At 38.6% G+C, this 22,919-nt stretch overlaps 1 protein-coding gene across 1 annotated transcript in view; it reads left to right on the top strand.

The window, feature by feature from the left end:
* LRIG3 (leucine rich repeats and immunoglobulin like domains 3) overlaps positions 1–22,553 on the top strand; it is a 43,552-nt gene extending 20,999 nt beyond the window's left edge. The window contains exons 4-19 of the mRNA XM_049813805.1: positions 1,130–1,264; positions 1,910–2,053; positions 4,305–4,448; positions 4,763–4,906; positions 5,333–5,476; positions 6,836–6,916; positions 7,589–7,660; positions 8,031–8,102; positions 10,706–10,869; positions 14,490–14,810; positions 15,353–15,634; positions 16,254–16,706; positions 16,917–17,075; positions 18,158–18,301; positions 18,382–18,657; positions 21,864–22,553. Coding sequence (XP_049669762.1) covers positions 1,130–1,264; positions 1,910–2,053; positions 4,305–4,448; positions 4,763–4,906; positions 5,333–5,476; positions 6,836–6,916; positions 7,589–7,660; positions 8,031–8,102; positions 10,706–10,869; positions 14,490–14,810; positions 15,353–15,634; positions 16,254–16,706; positions 16,917–17,075; positions 18,158–18,301; positions 18,382–18,657; positions 21,864–22,108 — 2,980 coding nt within the window. The 3' untranslated portion in view covers positions 22,109–22,553. The remainder of the gene's footprint in view (positions 1–1,129; positions 1,265–1,909; positions 2,054–4,304; positions 4,449–4,762; positions 4,907–5,332; positions 5,477–6,835; positions 6,917–7,588; positions 7,661–8,030; positions 8,103–10,705; positions 10,870–14,489; positions 14,811–15,352; positions 15,635–16,253; positions 16,707–16,916; positions 17,076–18,157; positions 18,302–18,381; positions 18,658–21,863) is intronic.
* Positions 22,554–22,919: the final 366 nt, after the last annotated feature.

Here is a 22,919-nt window from a genome sequence, read left to right as displayed (position 1 = left end):
CCTTCCAGAATCAACATTCTTGTTGATAGTTTTACTGAAATGACCTTTGCCTGCAATCTCTAGGAGCTGGGGAGAGCTCCTAAATTGTGATCGTTCATCATACTAGCCTACCGAATGTACCGCAGCCATAACTGACTTGAACTTCCCAAGGTAACAAGGATCATTTCAGGTTACGTTCATTTAATTGGTCACGATCTGTTTTCCCCTATGTACCATTAGCCCCAAACAAATAACCCTATTAATGTTGCTGATGTGCATGTATGGTTCTGTACATTATGCAACTGGGATGGAAAAACTGGTAGGTTGCTGGGTATGAACATGAAATATGATCGCTAGAAAAAGTAAATTTCATTGGAAGTGAAAGAAGGGGTGTTCCTTCTGGTAGACTAGGATACCCATGTCTTTAAACAGTTTCAGAGTTTTTGTTGTGGAACTGGGTGACGCTTAGCTGAAGTTTGACCAGACATGAAGTCCCGAACCTCTGTAATGAGCTGTAATAAGCGGAAATTTTATTCTTTGCTAACACACTAGAAAAGCTTTAGGATTAAATACTAGGTCTAACTGCAAAAGTGTAGAATATCTTTCTGAGGGGGCGCACCGTCATCCATCTTTTCTAATTTAGCTCTGTTTTCCTGGAAATTCAGCTTGATTTTCATGCCGTAGGAGTTTTCAAGAAAACAAAACATTACGTCTAGCTACTATCATGTTAATTTGGTTAAAATAGAGAGCAACTCTAATCTCATTTTATTACAATACTGTGACATACTGTTCAATGTAAATACAGGATATTTCTACTGTGCAGAAATAGATGACCATAGAGTTTTATATGTTGTTTTAAAAGCCATGAATTGCAGTAATTGGATTATAATGCAATTTTTTTCATCTTGTTTGCTGGGAATATGTTTTAAGAAATGTTGATGAACACATTTATGTAGAGCATTCCAATTTGTGATTTGGGATGGCTAGAAATGAATGTTATGTCTAGAGAACATTCTTTATTGATTTTTCTTTAACTAGAAATTATTTTCAAGTAGGGGAATTAAGAACTAACTTTCGTCAGAGTCATATGTATTTAACAAGTGTTTGCTCTGGAGATGACAGTCTTTTGACTACTGTCCTTAAATTTCAGGACCAGTAACAAGATTGCCAACATATTGTCTGAACATCTGAAGCCATTTCAGAGTCTAGAAACTTTGGACTTGAGCAACAACAACATATCAGAGCTAAAAATATCATCATTTCCATCGTTACAGCTCAAGTATCTGTAAGTAAAAGTATTATGCTTTTTTTTTTTTTTCAGGTTACTTTCAAAAAACTTATTGGAAAACTTAGATTGGCAGCTGTTTGTTAGGGTACTAATCTTCTTTCAATTAGACATGCATTACATATTTATTTCTACTTTCACCTGTTCAGTTTAACATAAGCTGCTAACCTAAATACATGAGTTGTTACGATGAGATGTTTTAGTTCATAAAAAGTGAAGGTCATTATTTTGAGATGAAACAAATAGCTGTGTCTCTTGAGAGAATTAATTATGGAACAAAATGAATTTACCTTCCTCATGGTTAGGCTAGTCTTGAGCTACATGGAGTTTGGTGGACTTTTTTGAATCTACTTTAATCCTTATTCAGTAATACTGCAATGCCAGTGCTATACTGAGTGAGAATAAAGTAATGGGGTTGCAACATGCTATCTTCTGCCAATAATACGCTCCTGCAGAGTAGAGCAAAATGTTGGTGATGAAATACTATTTGACTGTAGACTGAGCTGTCAAGAGCTCTAATTAATACAATAAATGAAATTCCATTTATCAAGGAGTAGGCAGCGCAAGAGCTTTGTGTTTCACTACTTGGTATTAAGAACTTATTAAATAACTGTAAATTTAACCCTCTAGACATTGTTTCAACAGGTACATTAACAGTAACCGAATAACCTCCATGGAGCCTGGTACTTTTGACAATTTGTCTACCACACTTCAAGTATTGAAACTGAACAGGAACAAAATTTCAGCAATCCCTCAAAAGATGTTTAAACTCTCCCATCTGCAGCACCTGTAAGTGCAACCTACAATTGACTAATTGTTTTCAGGTTTTCCAAAGCACTGGCAGTGGTTGAACTTTAGCCTTTAATTTAACCAGAGGCAGAATGAGACAGACACAGAAAACATATTACTACAACCCTTACTAACTGCAGCTTTGTACTGAACAAAACTAGTCCTATATATTGGTGAGATGTGAATAGTCTTTGTGTTTAAAATTGTTTGCCTGTTAAAAGGAAAAAAAAAACCCCACCACAAAAACACTGGCGAAGGGGTAATAGCACTATTCCTTTAAGAAAGTATTGGAAAAATACTAAGTGAAGTAAACTTATATAGTTCACTACAGCAGTCTCTTATTTATTTTGTGCTTTCACGGTGAAATGAAGGGAATTAATTTGCTTTCAGAAGGTATGACAGTAAGCAATATGCTTGAGTAAATAGACCTCCACCAGCTTCACTGACACAATGCTGTCTATAAATGTTTTACCGAATAAATAATATATAAAGTTATTTTAATATGGAAGAGGCTGGGGAAATGCTTTTTTTTGGGTGGGGGTAAATCTAGAGCGCAGGAACTTGACAAGAGGGTGGGCTAGGACTGCACTTTGTCAAATCCTGAATGATTATTTTCCATATTAGGTAGTCAGGAGTTAAAAGTGATGAACTCTCTTAGGTTAACCTTGAAAGTAAAAGGTCATAGGAACAGTGAAGTGTTAGGGTGCTCGACACATTTGGAAACAGTGACTGTGTCTTTTCTGTATACAAATGCAGGAAGAGTTTGACTCAGGCCTCAGTAGAAAGAGTGTGAGAACAGTCCTGTAAAGCTCGGTATTTAATAATGATCTTAGTAGACTTTCTGATCTTCAGATTCAACTGAAGTTTTGGAAGTTGGTGATATTCTTGCCTAAAAAAGTTCTGCTTGGTCACAATTTAATCAATAGGCTGACCTAGTTATGTTAGGTAGCTAATCTGCAATGAAGGCCAAAAACTTGTGTTATCACCCAAAAGAAGTATTTGAAGGAGGAGTGGGTAAGAACTGAAGGCTGTTCTTCCTGACTGTTCCTCACTGCTTATGCACATTTAAACACAGGAGGAGGAGTAAGGTTCTCTGTTGGGTGTCTGTTATCAGGTAGGGTTCAGGTATCAGGCTGCCAGAGAGCAAAGCTGAATTCTTACAAGACTGAGACTCTGAAAAATAATTGTGATATAATTATGGAGAGAGAATTATTTAGGCCCTTACATCCCATGAGGAAGTAAGTTTTGGAAGGAGAGGATTCTTCTTGGTTAGGTAGGATACAGACTGATAGATCTAAGACCTTCTTGAAGGGGCAGATGATTACTTGTATGAGGGCCTTTTCTGAGTACTGTCTAATCCTGTCTCTGTATACCATACATCAGTTGTTGCTAAAAAATAAACTGCTTATTTTGCAAATGATGGCTAGTTTAAAATCCACTGTTATAAAAAACAGTTAACATTGTTCTTTGTGCCTGTGTGAGGTTAGACTTCCCTTTTCATTTAGCTCGAAGTCAGAAAGATGCTTGGGGCTGGTGCAGGGTTTGGAGTTAAAAAGGACCAAAGCCAAGAAAGTGGTGAGGAGAGCAGGAAAATAGAAAATATTGAGTACTACTGTCACTGCAGCTTGCTCTCCAGCTAATTATGCCTTATAACTCCCTTCCAGGATACACATAGGTCCCAGCTTCTGACCTAAGGGGTGTGTGTAGTGGCAGAAGGGTGAGTGCCAAGACCGCTTGAGAAAGAGGGAAGAAACTATTTGTAACTAGTTGTGGAGAATGAGGGAGGAATGTGTAATGAATGCTTGGCTCCAGATTAAGAAAGGGAGGGATCACCCAGGGTATTTAATTTTGCCTAGTTATCACAACTAAAAATTTTAACTTTTTCTTTCTGACTGATTATTGATTGCAATTACAAGCTAACCCTTATGGCTCTACTGCTGGATAAACATCAGGAACTTGATTTCACTTTTGAATTTGTGAACAGATTTAACCATGACATTCTAGGGTTTCTTTAAATCTGAAAATCAAGGAACTACCAAGTACTTGTCCTCAGTGTCAGAACAGCAGAATAGTGTTAGCATGGTTAAACATAGTGTATTACAGTAAAACGTTTGATTTTTATTACATCTTGTCTCTGTTGTTTTATGTGCAAGAAAAGCATTTAAATAAGGTTTGTTTCCAGAGAGGGAAGAAAGGTTGTTCGCATGCAGGTGAACTTACTCTGCTGTAACTGTAAATTTTATTGATGCAGGGAGCTGAATCGCAACAAAATTAAAAAAATAGATGGGCTTACTTTCCAAGGACTTCCAGCTTTGAAATCACTAAAACTGCAGAGAAATGGCGTTACTAGGCTCATGGATGGCGCTTTCTGGGGATTGACCAACATGGAAGTCTTGTAAGTATCACCTTTTTGCTGATAACATATTAAGTAGAATTGCACAAAATCAATAGAATTGCGTGATAAAATTTAAAGATTTTTTTGAATTAAATTGTTCTAGTGTGGTTTGAAAAGCAGCAAGCAGTCATTGGTGAGTGTGTAGGACAGCACATTCTGAATGCATGCATACAGCTCTAAATGCAAATAGAGGCTGCAGCTATCTAGCCAGTATCATGAAGTCAGATGCAGACCTGTGGCAAAGCATGCACCCCATTTGAGTTTCTGAACCTTATGTCTTTTATCTGTTTGTGTGCGTTTTTGTGTGTCTGTAGGCAGCTGGACCATAACAACTTAACAGAGGTAACGAAAGGCTGGCTTTATGGCTTGCTGATGCTGCAGCAACTCCATCTCAGCCAAAATGCCATCAACAGGATCAGTCCTGATGCCTGGGAATTTTGCCAAAAACTCAGTGAGCTGTGAGTAGCTTTTATTCTATTCCAGTTTTGAAAGCCAGGTACATGCCAAAGCATGAGCTTCTTACCACTGATCTGTGAATTTTTCATAACAAAGTTTCCAAGGTGACAATAACTTTTTTGTATGTAAGACAGTTATATTTTGTTGAAAGAAGTTGAAGCCAACCATGACTGCTTCATTTCACTGTGGCAGTTGTACTAAAGCTGTAACACTCATTTTCAAATGAAAGAAATTCATTTTGCAGTAATTTGTGAATTGTTGGAAACGATACGCAAGCTGTGTGGTCAAAAATGGTGTAGTAGGTTTTGTGATAGTTGTAAGGGGCGGGGGGGGGGACTTTCTCCCCACCTGAAAATTCACCTGGGTTGAATTGAGTAATAAGCAGTGCAGCATAAACATGAGAATATGTTTTTTCCTTGAATTTGCAGAGATTTGACGTTCAATCACTTAGCAAGGTTAGATGATTCAAGCTTCGTTGGTTTAAGCGTGCTGGTTGGACTGTACATTGGAAACAACAAAGTAAATTACATTGCTGATTGTGCCTTCCGGGGACTTTCCAGTCTACAGACTCTGTAAGTTGACAAACTCAATTTTTAAGGTCAAAAACCTTAAGAAAAACCCTCCGTGTTTATAGTTTCTTTTTTTTTTCCCTTATGAAATATACAATAACCTTTTTGTTAACTTTCCCAGATCAGCATGTGTTTTTCTTACAGTAGGATTTTTTTTCAGAATAGTTGGGAGAGGGAGGACTTCCTCTTTCGTTAAGGCTGTGCACAATGGATGGTGATAATTATGATATGAACTTTAAGTAGCATTGTTACAGGAAAGGCATGTCTCCATTTAAAGGCAGCAGGCAGCACTGCTACCCACAGCTTTAGGGATCTGGATCATAGTTTTGTCTTTAACTGAATCAACGTTTTCCCTCATGGTAGAAATAAGACAAAACTCAAAACTGTTATTACTATGGATGCTGATGCTTGTCGTGACTGGGCAATTGCTTTAAGCATTTGAGCATTTTTTGAAATAGCATTTCTTAAGGGAAGGGGAAGAAAGAAGTAAACTAATCTATATTCCACTTCATTAAAATCTTCCAATTGCGTACCATTGACCCATCTGTTAGCCAGATGAATGAAATGGTTGCCTTTCCCTCTAGGCTTTGAAAAGGGTGCTAACACTTTGCTGTCAGGGGTTTGCTCACATATTCACACTTTGTGCATGTAGCAAAGGTGCAATTCAGAGGGGTGTATGCTATGTTTTTTAAGTATACCGAGAGATACAGATCATAAAGAGAAGAAGTCAGACTTGCAAGGTGTCTAGGAATTAAGTGTTAGACTTTTCATCCTAGATTTTTTTTTTTCTCCTCTAGCCCTACCCTGTTTATTCTTTGCTGACACACTGTTTTTTCACAAATCTCTAATCTGTTTATGCTTCACAGATAATTAAGCTAGTGTTGCGGATGGTGTATGATGTAAAAATGTTTCACTTGTTAATAAATCTTTGTGTGTTAATATTAGGAACTTAAAAAGGCATGAGTATATTTTGTTTTGAAGGGGCAACAGTTGATCCCTTCCCTTCCTGTGATGCTCCTTCTCTTACCATAGTCCTGTATCTGAATACCCTTGTAGTGGGATGTGGGTTTGTTTTCTAATGATTCTGAAAATTGTTGGGTTTGTGATCTTCTTAATTATCAATGGAAAAAGTACTAATAATCTTCAAAGTCTCTCGCTAAAAATTGAAATGAAATAGCTAATCAGGAAAAGCTGCTCTTAAAAAGAAAGAAAGAAACAAACAAAACCCCCAAACAAACAAAACCAAACCTACCAGAAAGCTATCTTAGAAATTATTTTAAATAATACATGCTCTTGAAGAAGTATGTACCTTGTTCGTTTTAATAGCTCTTGTGGTTTGATTTCCTCTCCCCCCTTAAACAGGGATCTGAAAAACAATGAAATATCATGGACTATTGAAGATATGAATGGTGCCTTCTCTGGCCTAGATAAACTTAGGAAGCTGTGAGTATTGCTACAATATTTGTATCTCATCATTCCCTAATTAAAAATAGCTTAGGTTGTGTGTGTTTCAAGGGACAAGCCCAACACTTAATGATGTTTTATTTTCCATAGCTGAGATTATTTTTTTTTCCTCTCTTACCATTTTGTTCTCTATAAAACATTCCTTTTCTATAAAAGAAATTCCAGATTTTTTTCAACTCAAACTAATCTGAAATATTTTAGATATTACTGCTATTTATGGAAACATTTCTCAAAAGAATGAGGTTTTCACATAATAGGAAGTAATAAGTGCATTATATGACAATGGCATAGTGACAGGAATAGTCTTTGATAAAGTAACGCAGCATCCAATGGAAGTGGCTTCATTGCATTGAAATTTTCAAATGCATATCTATGAAATAAAAAGATACTTATGTGTATACATTTAGAATAATCCATATCACTGAACTGTACACATTAAATGTCTTCTGAAATCATTATAAAATCTAGATGTTTACTCAAGGGGAACAAATGAGTGTCTTTTAGAGGTGCGACATTTTGCTGTATTGGGGAAGGTTGAATTGTGAATATTGGTCACAATTTAGAAATAAATGCCAAAAATGCAATTGTTCAGCTCAAAAAATGCTTCCATGTTACTGCATCTTTTTTGCATCATGTACTTATATTTTTTAGGATACTCCAAGGAAACAGGATTCGCTCTATTACAAAGAAAGCATTTTCTGGTTTGGATGCACTTGAACACTTGTAAGTAGTAGAAATTCACATTTAACCCCACATTGGAAAAAGTGAATTTTGATACTAATTGAAATAAAAGTAGGACTAGCAAGCTTTACTTATGACTTTGAATGAAATAAACTTACCCTGGTTGTTACTGTGATATTAAGAAGGTTCTTTTATTTTGGAGTTATGCTGAATATGAATTTTGGAATTAATGTGGAAAGTGTTATGTATTAGGCATGCTATAGAACTCCTTAATCCTGTCTCTTCAGTTTTTGAGCTAGGGGATCCTTTGTGTATCACTAGGGTAGCAAACTATTCTTTGAGTCTTAAATACATTCAGTTTAATAAATTACTCTTTCTGCCTCTAATGTTTTTTTTCTTTTTTTTTCCCTAGAGATCTAAGTAACAATGCAATTATGTCAGTTCAAGGAAATGCATTTTCACAAATGAAGAAACTCAAAGAATTGTAAGTTTCTATCTAAAGAAATCACCTCTATTAAATACATAAATCCATATAAGTATATAAATAAAAACCTTGTAAGATGTTGGCTGATGCAGTGATAAACTCCCACTGTAATCTCTCTGAAGTCATGTAAAAAGGGTATGTCAGTGTTTTGATTTTTTTTTTTTTTTTTTTTTATGTGATGACTGTATTTAAGTGAGATAGTGTAGGATAGGAGGCATTCATTTTCTGCTACATTTGGTGTCTAGAGTCCTTATTTTAAATTGGCTGATCTCTAATAGGTATTAGATAAGGGAGACTTTGATGTAATGTGCTATAAGATCAGCAGTGCTATCACTGAGCTAAAGCTTACTGGACCAGTGAAATGCAGTGCTGTAATTCTTTTGTAAAGACCTGGTTGTCAGTGCTTGTAATTGGGTCCTTCTATCCTGTAGTAGCAAAGGGGCAGATCTTCAGAGAAGTCATGAAGCGGTCACTTAGAAGAGTGTATTCTTCTAGTGAGTTTTGGGGTTTTTTATGTCCTCTTACCTGCTGCTTCTGTTGATCAATGCAGAAAAATGCTGTCACTGTTCCCTGTGTTTTGAGCACAGCTAATTCTTCCTCGAGCATATATCTTATGTCTCCTCTATTCATATAAGCCTTCTCTAGTCAGACCTGTTGTCCTGAGCTGCTCTGTGGATAATCTGTCAACAAACTAAAGAATAACAAAAAGATGCTGCTCTCATTATGAGTAGAAACTGCCGGAAGCTTGTCTGGAGATTTTCATTTGTGTTCTCCAGACTTCTATCAAGTATCACCCTAGCAGCTGGCTCTACTTCATCTTATGGTATTACTCCATGTTGGGTGCCATAGAGAAAGTAATGAGGAGCCTTGTGTATTTCATAGAACAGCTCAGGCTTGAAGGGACCTCAAAACGTCATCTGGTCCAACCTTTTGTGGAAAAGGGAGCCTAGACAAGATTATCTAGCACCCTCTCCAGTTGTGTCTTGAAAACCTCCAGTGTTGGAGACTCCACCACATCCCTGGGGAGGTTGTTCCACTGTATGATTGTTCACACTGTAAAATATTTCTTTCTTGTATCAGGACAATATTTGGTTCATTCAAAGTTCAGTTTGATGTTACCCATATCCTGGTGTAGCTGCAGCTGCTTTAGAAAGCAGCAGCCATGCTTCTACCCATAGCCAGGAGTTTTCTGCCTTTCCTTTTCCTTGAGTTGGATCTGGCTGTGTTGCTTGATTAGTTTGCTGAACTGACTCAGCCATCTGCAGGGCAATTGCTAGTTTTGGCACAAGAGAAGTGTTGGGAGCACAGTGCTGACAATTAGGGATTGATACAGATCCTATGAAGAGTGATCAAATGTGATGGAATGACTGGCTAATGCTGTTCCAGGAGTTGTAAGATACTACGAGATACCAGACTCTGAACACTTCAATGAAATAACTATTCAAGATTTGTTGGGGGTATTTTTCTGTGCTTTTCTTGAAACACCTGGTAGACATCCGTTATATCTGAGGAAGATGTAGACAGATGGTAGAAAGTACTTTCCCAGAAGTAGGATTGTTTAATATGAATTCCCATCTAGTAATTTTATTCTGCAGCCCCTAGAGAGTAAATCTGAAAATAATATGATGGATACCCACTGTATCAGGGTAGCAAAAATTGCTGTGTGTTCTCTGCCTCCTAAGAATAGCAAGAATGCCCCTAGAACTTCAGTGAGAGATGACCTGTTTCATCTCAGTGTGAACTGATGAGCTGGCATCCCTAGGTTTTATCCATGCAGTGTTAGTGTGAAAAAAGAGCACAGAGACACTCTTCCTTTTCTTCAAGAAAAAAAACAAGAATTCATATGTCTTCATTTATCTTTGAAGCTATTTCTCTCCCTGGATCCATAAATTATTTTCGCTTTTCCTCCAAGAACAGGTAAGATTTGAAGAGAGGAATTTTATTACTGACTGTGTTTTTTAATACCTTTTTAAAGGGTGATTCTGAGTTTTCATCCAAAACCGAGAAGTCTTCCTGCTTCAACTCCTGATTCTAGATGCTTCACAGAATATCGCTTTGCTTCCTCATTTTTTCCCCTTCTGTGAATGTAGCTATTCGCATAGGTTACATAAGCTGATAACCATTTCTGCATTTGTTATTTCAGCACTTGACTGTTCTTCATCTCCCAGCTCCCCTTTTTAAATGTCTTCCCCAAGATAAATTCTGACTGAAATGGAAATGAGGGAATGAAATTGTCTCAGAATTTTTTGATGTTAGCTTCCAGATTGCCTCCCTTCTGGACTCTTCTCCTGCGTGCCCATTCCGTGTGTTCTACTTACTGCTGACTGTAGTTTTGTACCCAAGACTCTACAAACATGCCTGGCTGCCCGTACTCATATTCGTAGTAGAAGCTGGGAGTTCAGGATAACGTCTGCTTTGTAGAATTGTAGGAGTCATGACAATGGTGTCACCACATCTGAGCTAAATAATATTGCTGTCTTTCTTTTGTGATATATGGATTTAGCCTAAAAATTTAGTTTTGTTACTGATATGGTCATATAGATCTGTGTTACAAACAGAAAAAACCAAGCAGACAGGCTTTGAATGTAATTGCTTTTTCTTAGGCATTTAAACACATCAAGTCTCTTGTGTGACTGCCAGTTAAAATGGCTACCACAGTGGATGTCTGAGAACAACTTTCAGAGCTTTGTAAATGCCAGTTGTGCCCATCCTCAGCTGCTAAAAGGGAGAAGTATTTTTGCTGTCAGCCTGGATGGGTTTGTCTGTGGTGAGTATAGCCTCTATTCCTCATTCCATAGAACAAATTTTGCTGAATGCATTGATTTTTGTTGCGGTTTCTTTGCTATGTTTTGATTTCTCTAACAAAATGGAGAGGATTTAATATTTGTTACCATTTCCTTCTCTGTTCCCAACTGTGATGTAGATGCTCAAAGCTTGTGGCTTTGTACAGGATGGGGAGTGGTGGTTTTCTGAGTTTTATTTCACGTACAGCTTGCTTACATAGTACATAGCACAGCATGCAAGGGAAAGCTCAATAGTTTGTGTTGGAAATGTATATGTCTCTAGATTCAAAAGATGGATATTGTTTAGATAACTGTCACTTTTAAGTGAGACATATTTTGCCAAACTGAGGATGCAATTTTTGGTTTTGATGATTTGTAAATTATTTTCATGCTTTATCAGTCTTGAGGTTACTCCAGAGCTGAGAAAATGTGAAGGTAAGATGGCCATACTGGCCTCAGCTCTGACCTTTTTTTGTGTGCTTGTTGTCTACTTCAAAAATTATTTGGACCATGTAAATTGTTGCCTGTATGTAAACTGTATTTTGAAACATCCAGTTACTACAGTTATGCTACTGATATTTTGTATATCAGTATGCTAGATAGTAAATACTAGTAAAATATTTTTACTTTGACTTGAAAATTTGAGGTGATGGCATCCGCCTTAAAAATGAAATTTCTCTATGGGTGTTTAGTAACACTGATTATCACCTATGTTATGTTCGCTATTTAAAGCAAAGTGAAGCTAAGCATTCAGAGTAAAGATGTGCGAGTACTCTGATACATTAAATGCGAACTTTGAAAATATCAGGAAATTAAAAGCTAACTAGATTCATATATTTTTGTTGTATACATTTTATTTTTCTTACAAAAGGAAATTCAAACTTTATATGCTTTGGAGACAAAACAGTAACCATATTTGTCTTCTCAATAACTTTCTTCTCATAGCAAATATGACTCCTTAATTTTTACTGTTGCCACTCATTTCATGAGATTTCATGCCCTTTTTTCAGTGGGTAAGCAGGCACAGAATATAAAAGTGTACAAAAATGTTGTTTTCTCCCTTCCTATTAGCAGTCAAATGTTTACTATATTAATGTTAAATGAGTAGATGGTGCATAATCTAGCTACTGCTGAAAAGGAGAAGTTCACATAGTGCAGGAAATCACAGATTACTCAATAGCTAATGGAGTATATGTGAAGTATATGTCTTTGTTTATGAGAAGCTCATTCTGGCAAGAAATGAAATTGGGGGATTTAAAGATGTAGCTCTTATTTGTTAAAACCACAGGGGATCGTGATCTTTCTTTTAGCTGTTGAATGCCATTTTTAATTAATTAATTTCAAACCCTCTAAGATATATTAGCAAAAAGAGATTTACTAAGAGTAAGTTGTTACATTTAACACGTAAAATAATTGTCATGTAGAAGTAACTAGAATCTCTTAATACAGTCAACGAGTGTTTCACTGTTCATTAAATCTTTAAAGTGTGCCATCACTAGACGTTGGGGTGTACATACCTTGCCTTATAAGTTTACAATGGCCAGTTTTGCTTTTATAGAATTTTCAAGAGGAGAGTGCTAAGTCCTGTCTGAAATTAAAATAAATAATCTATTACGTATAATTTACGTAAGTATATAAATCGTCCACATTGTGCCAAGTTATATTTTTGAAAGCAGCTAGGAACTAGGAGGGAGTCATCCTAAATTTGTTAAAAGAAAGCATGTGCTAGGCAAGGGTTCCATAAATGTGAAACTAAAAAAAAAAAAAAAATAATCAAAAAAATTCTGTGTAATCTGTGCTTCCTAAGATCATGTCTTTCAAGCTGAAACAAATCATGAGACATTTCTGTACTAAAGATAACTGTGGAAGAAAAATACAATAGATGTTTTTTTCACCTGTATTTATTAGTTCAAGTTAACAGTGATGCTAAAAGAGTACCATCTAGGTCATGAATAGCTTGTTTTCTGTTACATAGTAGTCAAGTGGCTTCTACGTATAGTAGTCAGATGGCTTCTATAAAATGAGAAATATATTTCTCAGAGAGAGCGTATGCATCTGTGTGTATATGTGTTTATGTATTTGTGTGTATATATGTGTGTGCACGTTTGTGATGCATGTATTCAAATACACTCTCACAGTACTCCATTCTGACAAAACACATTGCCAGTCTTATCCTAGAGTGTTCTTCTGTATTCTGCAGTATCTGCTTATTTGAGTGACCTTTTCATCCCCTCTTCCTGCCAAATAATTAAGATTTTAAAATATTTTATTATTCCATTGATGGTACAGCTAAAACAGAATGAAATACGTTCCCCTGTCCTTTCGCAAGGCTAGTTTAAGTATTTACAGTGCTTTACTTAGTTATCCCTGTGTGAGGTCAGTGAAAGTATCAACTCAATTTGCAAACAGTATAGTTTGTCATGGAGGACTTAAGGCATGGGCATGAAGCATGAAAACCACACGGCCTGGGAGATTGTTAAAGGCGCATGCTGAGGGTCCCAGATCAGAGGATCCACGTTGCCCTGTCGCTGGAGTGCAGCTCCAGACTTGGAAGTGTTCTGCGGGCAGCTCAAGTTCAGCCTGTCTGCCTGAACATCTCATTTTCTTTTGTGACATGCAGCGTTGGAGGTTCCTCAAGGAAGTAACGCGTTGACCCTGGTATGTTGTTCCCAAACAAATGAGATGTGAGCAGGCAAAGGGGCAAGGTAAAACCTGGCTCTCTGCAGTGCAGGCAGGATCAGCAGTAAGGAGTGTTTGGGGCCCGCAGCTTTTCTTGAAGTCGCTGTGAAGTTTGGGCCTGTGTCTTTGTCAGGTGGTAGGAGACATCTTGAAAGTTGGGAATGCACTAAGGCTTTTGCTTCTGGGAGACCAAGCATTTAATTGCTCACCCCTTTTGTACATGTAATGTACACGCAATTGACAGAATAAATAGTTCAGAAGGCAACTAATTCTGTAAATTCACAATATGGCACTTCGAAGGTAACTTTCCAATAGTAAAGGGACCTCCAGAAACTAACCTCTTAAAAGTCTTGTGTGCTGCCCTGCTTAAGGGACCTTCAGCACTCCTGTGCTCGTAAGGTGGACCAAACAGCCACAAATCACTGGAACAGTGACTTTTGTACGTGATTGTTTTTTGTGGGTATGGGGAAAACCCGTGACTTTAACTTGCAGTTTCTGATGGCAGAAGAACTATGCTTTCAATAAAGAAACACTCACAGCAGCCTGAGGTATTGTAAAGATGAAGGGTAGGCTTCATGACTGACATTCAGAATAGTTCTTAAGGATGTCAGGGGGTAGTTCTTTCCTCTTTAGTGCTGCTGTTGAACAAACTGTACATACAGTCTGCTTTAAATGTGCTTTCTCTTCAATAAGAGATGACTTGGCACACTAAACTCATAAATACGGCATCTTTAAATGCCCTAAGGCTAACGAAATTTAAAACGAAAGTATTGTGTATCCATTTTATAAATACTTATCTGACTCTTCTTTCAAACCTATAAAACAAGGCTTACAGACTTTTTCTAAAAAGAGTCCTCAGGCCTCACATACTTGTGTTTTTTTTCTTTTCTCTTCCTCTGTGTTACTTTTTCTCCTTTCTGTGCAGATGATTTTCCTAAACCACAGATCACTGTCCAGCCAGAAACCCAGTCAGCAATCAAAGGCTCCAATTTGAGTTTTGTATGTTCGGCAGCCAGCAGCAGTGATTCCCCAATGACTTTTGCATGGAAGAAAGACAATGAATTACTGCAGGATGCTGAAATGGAGAATTATGCACACCTCCGGGCACAGGGCGGTGAAGTGATGGAGTACACTACCATCCTTCGGCTGCGCAATGTTGAATTCAGTAATGAAGGGAAATACCAGTGTGTTATTTCAAATCATTTTGGTTCATCCTACTCTGTCAAAGCCAAACTTACAGTAAACAGTAAGTATGTTACTTTTTGCTTGTGGACTTACAGTAGAATGATTTTAATCAAGATATGTAAACATAGTTATTTCCATTCTCATAATCTTTTCTTTTAGAAGATCCCTTAATAAGCTGATATTATTTCTTAAAATAGATCTACTTCCAAGATCACCATTCAGTTTTACATCTGGCCCCGTTGTGCTGAACCATAGTATAGAAAAAAACCAAATAACAGACCCAATTTGAAGTAATTCTGACAAAATCTATGTAATAAGATGGAAAAACATTAATCTTTTCTTCACAGGAGGTAAATAGTATGCTCTTGTTTCAAGGTACTATGGAAAGGTCATGTAGGAGGCTGTTAGCAGAAATGAGGTTTTGGTCTAGGCCGTCTCACATACTCCACAGCTTCCTCCCTTTTTCTTTGCTGGCTACTGATAAATTTAGATTGTGTGCTTCTCTGGCATTTTTAGGCCCAAGGAGGGTGTTAAGAAAATGCTGTTCAATATAGGAAAAATATGTTTCATTTATTCATTTTGGTATCACTAACTTTTCTTTAGTGCTGCCTTCATTTACAAAGATCCCCATGGATTTAACCATTCGTGCTGGGGCAATGGCACGTTTGGAATGTGCTGCAGTTGGGCATCCTGTCCCACAGATTGCTTGGCAGAAAGATGGTGGAACAGATTTTCCTGCAGCGCGCAAGAGGCGCATGCATGTCATGCCTGAAGATGACGTATTCTTTATTGTTGACGTAAAGATCGAGGATACAGGCGTTTATAGCTGTACGGCTCAAAACACTGCTGGAAGCATTTCAGCTAACGCAACGTTAACAGTACTAGGTAAGACACTGGGAATCCTTAATGGCATAATCTCCTTGAAGACCAGAACTATTGCTGAGCACTTTTAAATTGTCAGCTGATTAAAAATAGCAATGTTATGAAAGTGCTGTACAGAAATAAGAATATTCTGAAATAATTTGTATTGACACAGTTATAGATTAGAAATATGTACTCCAGCTCACAGTCACTATTATGATGCAAAATAATAAAAGTTAGTTATGTTTCTAAGTGTGTACACAGTGTCTGACATATAGGGAGGGTTGCGGGGCGGGCTGTTATTTTTGTTTAGAGACAGGAGATTTTGTTTAACTTTTAGTTTCCTGATGTTTTGTTAACCATTTTTAATGTAGTTCTTTGTAATCTTGAGCCTGTATGATTTGGCCTTTTTACCTTCCAAGGTAATCAAGCGTCTAGGTCTCTAGGTCTGATGAATTGACAAGTAAACTGTAGGCTCTAAGTTGAAATTCCTGGAGTGTGTTTTTTCTGAGAATGAGAGTAAGCTTCATTAGACCTTACTGATGCATTTAATTTAGCTTTTCCTCTTGAGCTGTGAAGGAAAAGGACATGTTTCCATTCTTGCAAGGTCATTTAGAATATAAGGCTTATGCTTTCTTTTTAGAAACACCATCATTTTTGCGGCCTTTGCTCGATCGAACTGTAACAAAAGGTGAAACTGCAGTCTTGCAGTGTATTGCTGGTGGTAGCCCTCCGCCCCGACTGAACTGGACTAAGGATGACAGCCCTCTCGTGGTAACGGAAAGACATTTCTTTGCTGCAGGCAATCAGTTACTAATTATTGTGGATACAGATGTAGAAGATGCTGGGAAATACACTTGTGAAATGTCTAATACGCTTGGAACGGAGCGAGGCAACATCCGCCTTAATGTAATTCCTACTCCCACCTGTGATTCTCCTCAAAACATTGCCCCATCACTTGACGATGATGGATGGGCCACAGTTGGCATTGTGATCATAGCTGTGGTTTGCTGTGTGGTGGGCACTTCCTTGGTGTGGGTGGTCATCATCTACCACACCAGAAGGAGAAATGAAGATTGCAGCATCACAAATACAGGTGTGTAAACTGAAGGTTTCCCTTGGAAAGGAAGAAAAATGCTTGTGGTTGCTTTGCAATGACTTCATTGTAGGAACATTTGTGTGCTTTGAGTCACAGTCAGAAGAGTGAATTACTTGTTACCTTCAGCACTTTGCTGACAGGTTTAGAAATGCTTCTACGCACTCTGAAGTATGCTGATGGCTTTTTGTGTGTTTTGCTTCCCCACAGATGAAACAAATTTGCCTGCTGACATTCCAAGTTACCTGTCATCCCAGGGGACACTGGCTGAAAGGCAGGATGGATATGGTTCATCTGAAAACGGCAGTCATCATCAGTTCCTCACATCTTCTGTGGGAGGGTATTTCTTGCAGCAGAGGGACAGTAATGGTAGGTGTAAAATGTTAAGCAGATTTTCCATGTTGCTTGAGTAGCTGCATTTTGGCTATTGTCTTTCTAACTAATAGAAATAACACTAAAGAAACTTCTTCATTGAAGTTTAAGAGAGGATGTGAAATATATCGCTTGGGATTGCTTCAGCGAGATAATAATGGAAACTTGGTTCTGTTCATCCAAATGATGTTATGGCCTCGCTTAAATCATGAAGTGTTTCTCTAGTTTCAAGGGTAAATTTAAACTGATGATCACATTTCCAAAACAAGAGTGTCCAAAAGGAATTACAACAGCATGTCTTCCTCTGTTATAGCTTAAAAAGGATGCTTTTAATGGAGTGTAGGCATGGGTGGTAATACCAGTGTAACTTTAGTATAATATAACTGATTAAACTTTCCTGTTAGAAAAGTCATTAGGGTCAGAGTCAATAAAGGATTTAAGGTGACAGCAAGTTAAAAGCTGCAGTACTCAATACTGGCGCCTGAGAACCCAGAACATACCTGGGTTAGGGAGGAAAAGGCACCTTGTTGGGAAGGGGTTGGGGTCAAGATAAAGGCAGGAGTGGGGGCAGGTGGGAATGGAGCAGTGGTGAGATAATTCTGCATTTGTAGGGTAGTGAGAGGAGAAGCTTTTTTGTGGAGCAAGAACCACAGACCATGTCTACAGCTTTCAGGAACCATTGAGCTGAAAGTCAGTATAGCTGTTAGAGCAACCAGTGACTTCCCTCCGATTCCTCCACCTGGGGCTTTCTTGTTAGCACTCTGTGCTCCAAAAGGGGGCTGTGTGAGACAGCATGAGCCTGGCTCCCAGTGCTTTAGAGGAAGGGAGTCCCTGGTTCTGAACCCTGTGGTTGGGTTTGTTCTGTTATCCAGGGACTGTATAATGAGGACTCTGTCAAGCTAATTAATTGAACACTTGCTAGAGTTAGAATTCTCATCAAAAGCTTAGGTTAAACTTAAGCAAGCTCCAAATACTCTATGAAATTCAGTTGAACAGACAGGGTTCTTAACTTACTGAAGAAACTGTAAGCTGAAGCTTAAGAAAAGACCATATGCTGACACGTCGGTTTTATTTTTAAGGCATTTGCCATCTAGATAACGGCAGTGAAGCAGACTTGGAGGGTGTTGCAGATCCGTTCCTCTGCCACTATCTGGGGACTTCAGGGACTTTGTATTTAAAAGGAAACACATATGGCTCTGAAGCCTTTGAAGCATACAGTACAAGTAAGTTGAGGGGGTTTCAGGCCTAATCTGATCTTGTGCTATGATGAATCTATATAAAAACAATTTTTCATTTTCTTTAGGTTGCAGCCCTGACCAAAGAACAGCATGCCTGGACCCTTATGAATCTGGATATTTAAAGAAAAAGGAATGCTATCAATACTCACCTCCACTGGAAGATCCCTTTGACCACTGTGTTGGCATTATTGGGATGCAGGCTACTAGTAGCAAATTGATTAACTCCGCTTATACTCAAAATGAAGGAACTGGACTAAAAAGCAAAAGTCTGAACTCGGACACATTTGATTTAAACAGAAGTTTGGAACCCTCATCTATTATCAGTAACAGCACTTTCATGGGTATGTTCTAGCTATTGTTTTTTATTCAAGCTGCTGGTATTCTTGCTGTCTCGTTTCCTGCTTCCAACACTAAGCAAACCTGATTTCTCAGCTTTTTCTTTCCCACTCCTACAGTAGGTAATTCTGTAGTAGTGTTTTAAGTGCTTATATAGCTAGCGTTGTGGAAAAACTAATTCTCTGCAATTTTGCATGTGTCTGTGAATTTAGTAAGGTAATACAGCGTGTGGAATATAAATACTTTAGAAAGAAGGAGAGGAGAGACAGGAAGTAGCTGAGGAAAGACAGTTTGAGAGTTGTCCTTGATGTTTTGCATGTGTTCTTGTCTTGTTTTCTTCCTCCCTGAGTAACCTGTAGCACTGCAGTATCTATTTTTTAAGGCTCACACAACTGAACTGTACATGTAGGCTCACTCTCTTTCCACTGCAGTGCATGAGGACAGTTGGGTGCCCCAGAACTCAGGGTGCCCTCTGGATCCTACTGGGAGTTAGCCAGGAGATGGGCCCTATCCTGTGTTGCAAAGGGACCAGCTTGGGGCTTCGTCAGAAGCAGAACTGACATACATCAAAGGAGTCCTTAGGTCAAACGTGGTAGTCCAGTGAGGTGGTTCACCTCTGGGTGTAACTGTGAGCCCTCTTCTGCTTCTCAGGAAACCTGACTTCTGAGGACCATTAGGTCCAAAGTCCCAAATGTTTGAAGTTCAGAAACGGAAAAGTGATTGCAGTGAAACTGCATAGTGAGCATATTTAGATTACCAGGAGATCTTAATAGCTCACACTTACATGAAAATCTCATCAGTGGTGTGATACTTCTCTTTTATCTTAATATAGTTGGCAGATTTCCATAAACGTTGGGATACTTACTTAAATACAGCTTAACAAACTTCAGGCATACCAGAAGTCTTGCCTGACAGGCAAAAGGTGTGCAAGGCCCCAGGAGGGCTCAGGGCAGGTGGGGAGACTTGAACTCTGGTGTATGAGGACATATTGTATAACACAGTGAGCCAGAACTATTTACCATTTATTCAAGCTGCTGGTATTCTTGCTGTCTTGTTTCCTGCTTCCAACACTAAGCAAAACTGATTTCTCAGCTTTTTCTTTCCCACTCCTGCAATAGGTAATTCTGTAATAGTGTTTAAGTGCTCATAATGCCATTTTATTTCATTTCAAAGTAAGGCACTGTGGCAAAATGCCCTCTACCCCTCCTTTGTCTTCTTTTCTCATGATGCGTATGGCAAAAGAGTTCTGAAGCTTAATTCAGGGTTTACAATTTTAATCCAGATTGCAGGGAGAGGTGGGAGGAAGGAGAAGAGCGTTGCTTTACCTTTGAAGCTCCCTAAATTTTGGGTGTTGGTTTGGTTGGTTGGTTTCAAACACATATAAACCCACATACTGCTTTCATCCCTGTGATAGCTGAGCGCTCAGTGCAGCCCTGGTACTGTGGGTCGTCTCCCGGCTGGTGTGTCAGCAGGGTTGATCGAGGGGACCTGGGGGAATGTGCATCACTGGGGTCTTTGTTCTCAGGGGGTGGGGAGGGAGGTACAAGCTCTGAAGTTTCCCCCCTTCGAAAGCCAGATGTTTGGACTGTAAAACGTTGCAGATGCCATGACATCTGGCAGAGGCCCTGGGACTACACACGGCCTCCTGGCTGTCTGCCACTATTGCTGTGGTGGGACTGTGCAGATAGGGCTTTCCACTTCTCCTGCAGAAAGTAATTCCATTGTATGTGGGGCTCCCAGGAGTTAATGCAGCCTCGGGGGCTCATATTCCCCTTTCAGCCCTAAAAATCTATGCAAAGCTACTTTTTTCTGTCAGGTCTCTGAGCTACCACCCAACTTTGCCTTGGATGCTTCATAATCATTAGCACTCTTCACTCAAAGAGCCTATGGTTAGATCTTGGTGGTGGTGGCTGTGGAAGACGTCTTGATAGATTTCTTGCCTTTAGCGGTGGATTCGCTTCTTCAGCATCGTCTTCAAATTCAGCCCCCTTTTTGCCTCTATAATCACAATGAAGACAACAGCTGGCACTAACATCACTGTTGATGCGTGAGCCAGAAAGTTCACAGCTTGGATTTTTCCTTTTTTTTTTTTTTTTTTTTTTTTTTAAATACAGGATTCTTCTGTAGCTTTGGTGCTGTGAGGAACATCCTTTCATGTTGTGTTAGGAGCAAAATTGCTCTGCAAATCATTGATGCAAATATGGACCTTGTCCAAATCCATTTTTAGTAACTTCTCAGATTACAGTTTTACTTGAAACCTCCGCTTCTAGCAACTAAGCAAAACTAGAAGTATGGCTATTTGAGTGCAAAATTTGTTAATGATTGTAGTGTTATGAATAAAAACAGAGTTCTTCAAAATCAGCCTGTGGCTCATTGTCCTCTGAAAATGAGTCTTTTGCGTGTCACTTACAGACACTGTGACTTGTGACGGCTGTATCTTTCTTCAGTGAAAAAAAGAGAAGGCCCTTCTTGCAGAGGTGTTGATGCTAACACCTTCCCAATGGTGAAGAGTGACAGGCAGACTAATTACTTTCTGGCTAGTGAACCAAGATAATTATTAATAAAGATTCAAGTGAAATGCCAAATGCTCTCTGGGCTACGTCTGTTCTAGCCAGTTGTGGGCAAAGAGATGAAGAGGTGTGAATAGAGAATTTGGCTGGCGGGACCTTTATTATTAATGGGAGATGCTAGCCAGAAAAAGATTGTTTTAGCATTCACGCTGCACAGTGGGAGGATGTTGTGTAACCTTATGCATGTTGGGTTTTTTCTTTTTTTAATTTTTGCTGTACTGCATGGCAGATTTCATGTGCCATTAGTTCACTGAAGAACAAAACGGGGAGACCGTTGTGACTTTCGCATTCAAAAGTGTCTTGTCATGTTTGCAGTTTGGTCTGTGTGCCCACCTCCCCCCTCACCACCCTCCCCAAAGAAAAATGAGCATGGGAGTAGTCCTGAAAACAGAAGTGATGAAGATGTGTGTGGCCGTACATTTACTTTGGAAATGTTTTTAATGTCTCAGGTGGCAGAGTCTTGCCTTATGCTTATGATCACATGGATGTTTTCTTTTAAGGGGTAAAAGTTAAGTAAAACCTCACTGTGATGAACTTCTGCTTGTGTTGATCCTTGGCTTACATTCTAATGTGCAGCCCTTAGTGAGACACAAAACTGTTAGCATCAGTATTTCTGTACTTACTCAGTTATTGTCTTTCAGGAACATTTGGAAAGCCTTTATGGAGGTCTCAGCTGGACTCTCTTTCAAGTTGTAGACAGCCAGCAAATTGCCAGCCAAAAACCTCCCGTAATAATCCTCATGCCTCGCTGGACTTTGATGCAGAGGCAGACGAAGATGGAAAGGAAAGGACAGTTTCTAGAGGAGAAAATAGCATTTATACTTACAAACAGTCCTTTGAAAACTTTAGGACTTCTACTTTCCCGTCCTGTGATTTGGATACATAGCTCCTTTTGGGCCTACCATTGATTTCTGGAACCAAAGAAATACTTTGACATACTACTACCTCAGTGTGGAATTTTATTTAAAAGGGAATAAGGAAAGGAAGAAGGGAAGAAAGAAACCATGTGATGCTATGAATTCAGAACAAATAAATGCATTTTTATTCAAATAAAGCATAATTGCCAAAAATGCTCTACGTTTTATACAGGGAAAACACTCCTTATAAAATACTATATTTCTAATTATTTTATAGCTTTGTTTTATGCAAATAATATCTTTTGTAAATTAACGGTGTAAATAATACAGCATATGTATTTCTATGTCAGACTTCCATTTTATTGAAATGAGTAGTAAGCATTCTAATTTTGTACTGTTACTTGTACCCTTTTACAAATGGAAACTTCATGCTGTTTGCAGGTATCATGCATCTTATTTGCACATTACTTTTAATAAAATATGCTGCCATGTGGTCTCTGACCCACATTAGTGTATGAAGAATGAAAAGCGTGAATTATGTCTGTAGATAGTGTTGCATATGTAGGTGCTTTCTGTTGCATGTTTGCACCTTTATTTGACTAAAACTTGTATCTTTAGATTTACTGTGTTAAACCCCATGTTCAGCTTCTAGAAGTGGGTGTGGTCCCGCCACAGCTACTGGTAGGGTGGGTTGAAGCTATTTGTGCCAAAATAAGTATGCAAATCTTCCACTGTGTGAATTGCCATTATCAGATGCGTGTGCACACGTTCTCGGGTCTTCACGCACGCGGGGCTGTAGTGCCAACAGTCTGCCCGTGCCCGTGTGCAAATAGCGTATGT

The sequence above is a fragment of the Accipiter gentilis genome, chromosome 11 (assembly GCF_929443795.1).
Source record: "Accipiter gentilis chromosome 11, bAccGen1.1, whole genome shotgun sequence".
Lineage (NCBI taxonomy): Eukaryota > Metazoa > Chordata > Aves > Accipitriformes > Accipitridae > Astur > Astur gentilis.
The sequence above is the reverse complement of the archived record's forward strand: the minus strand, read 5'-3'. Positions and strand labels throughout refer to the sequence as shown.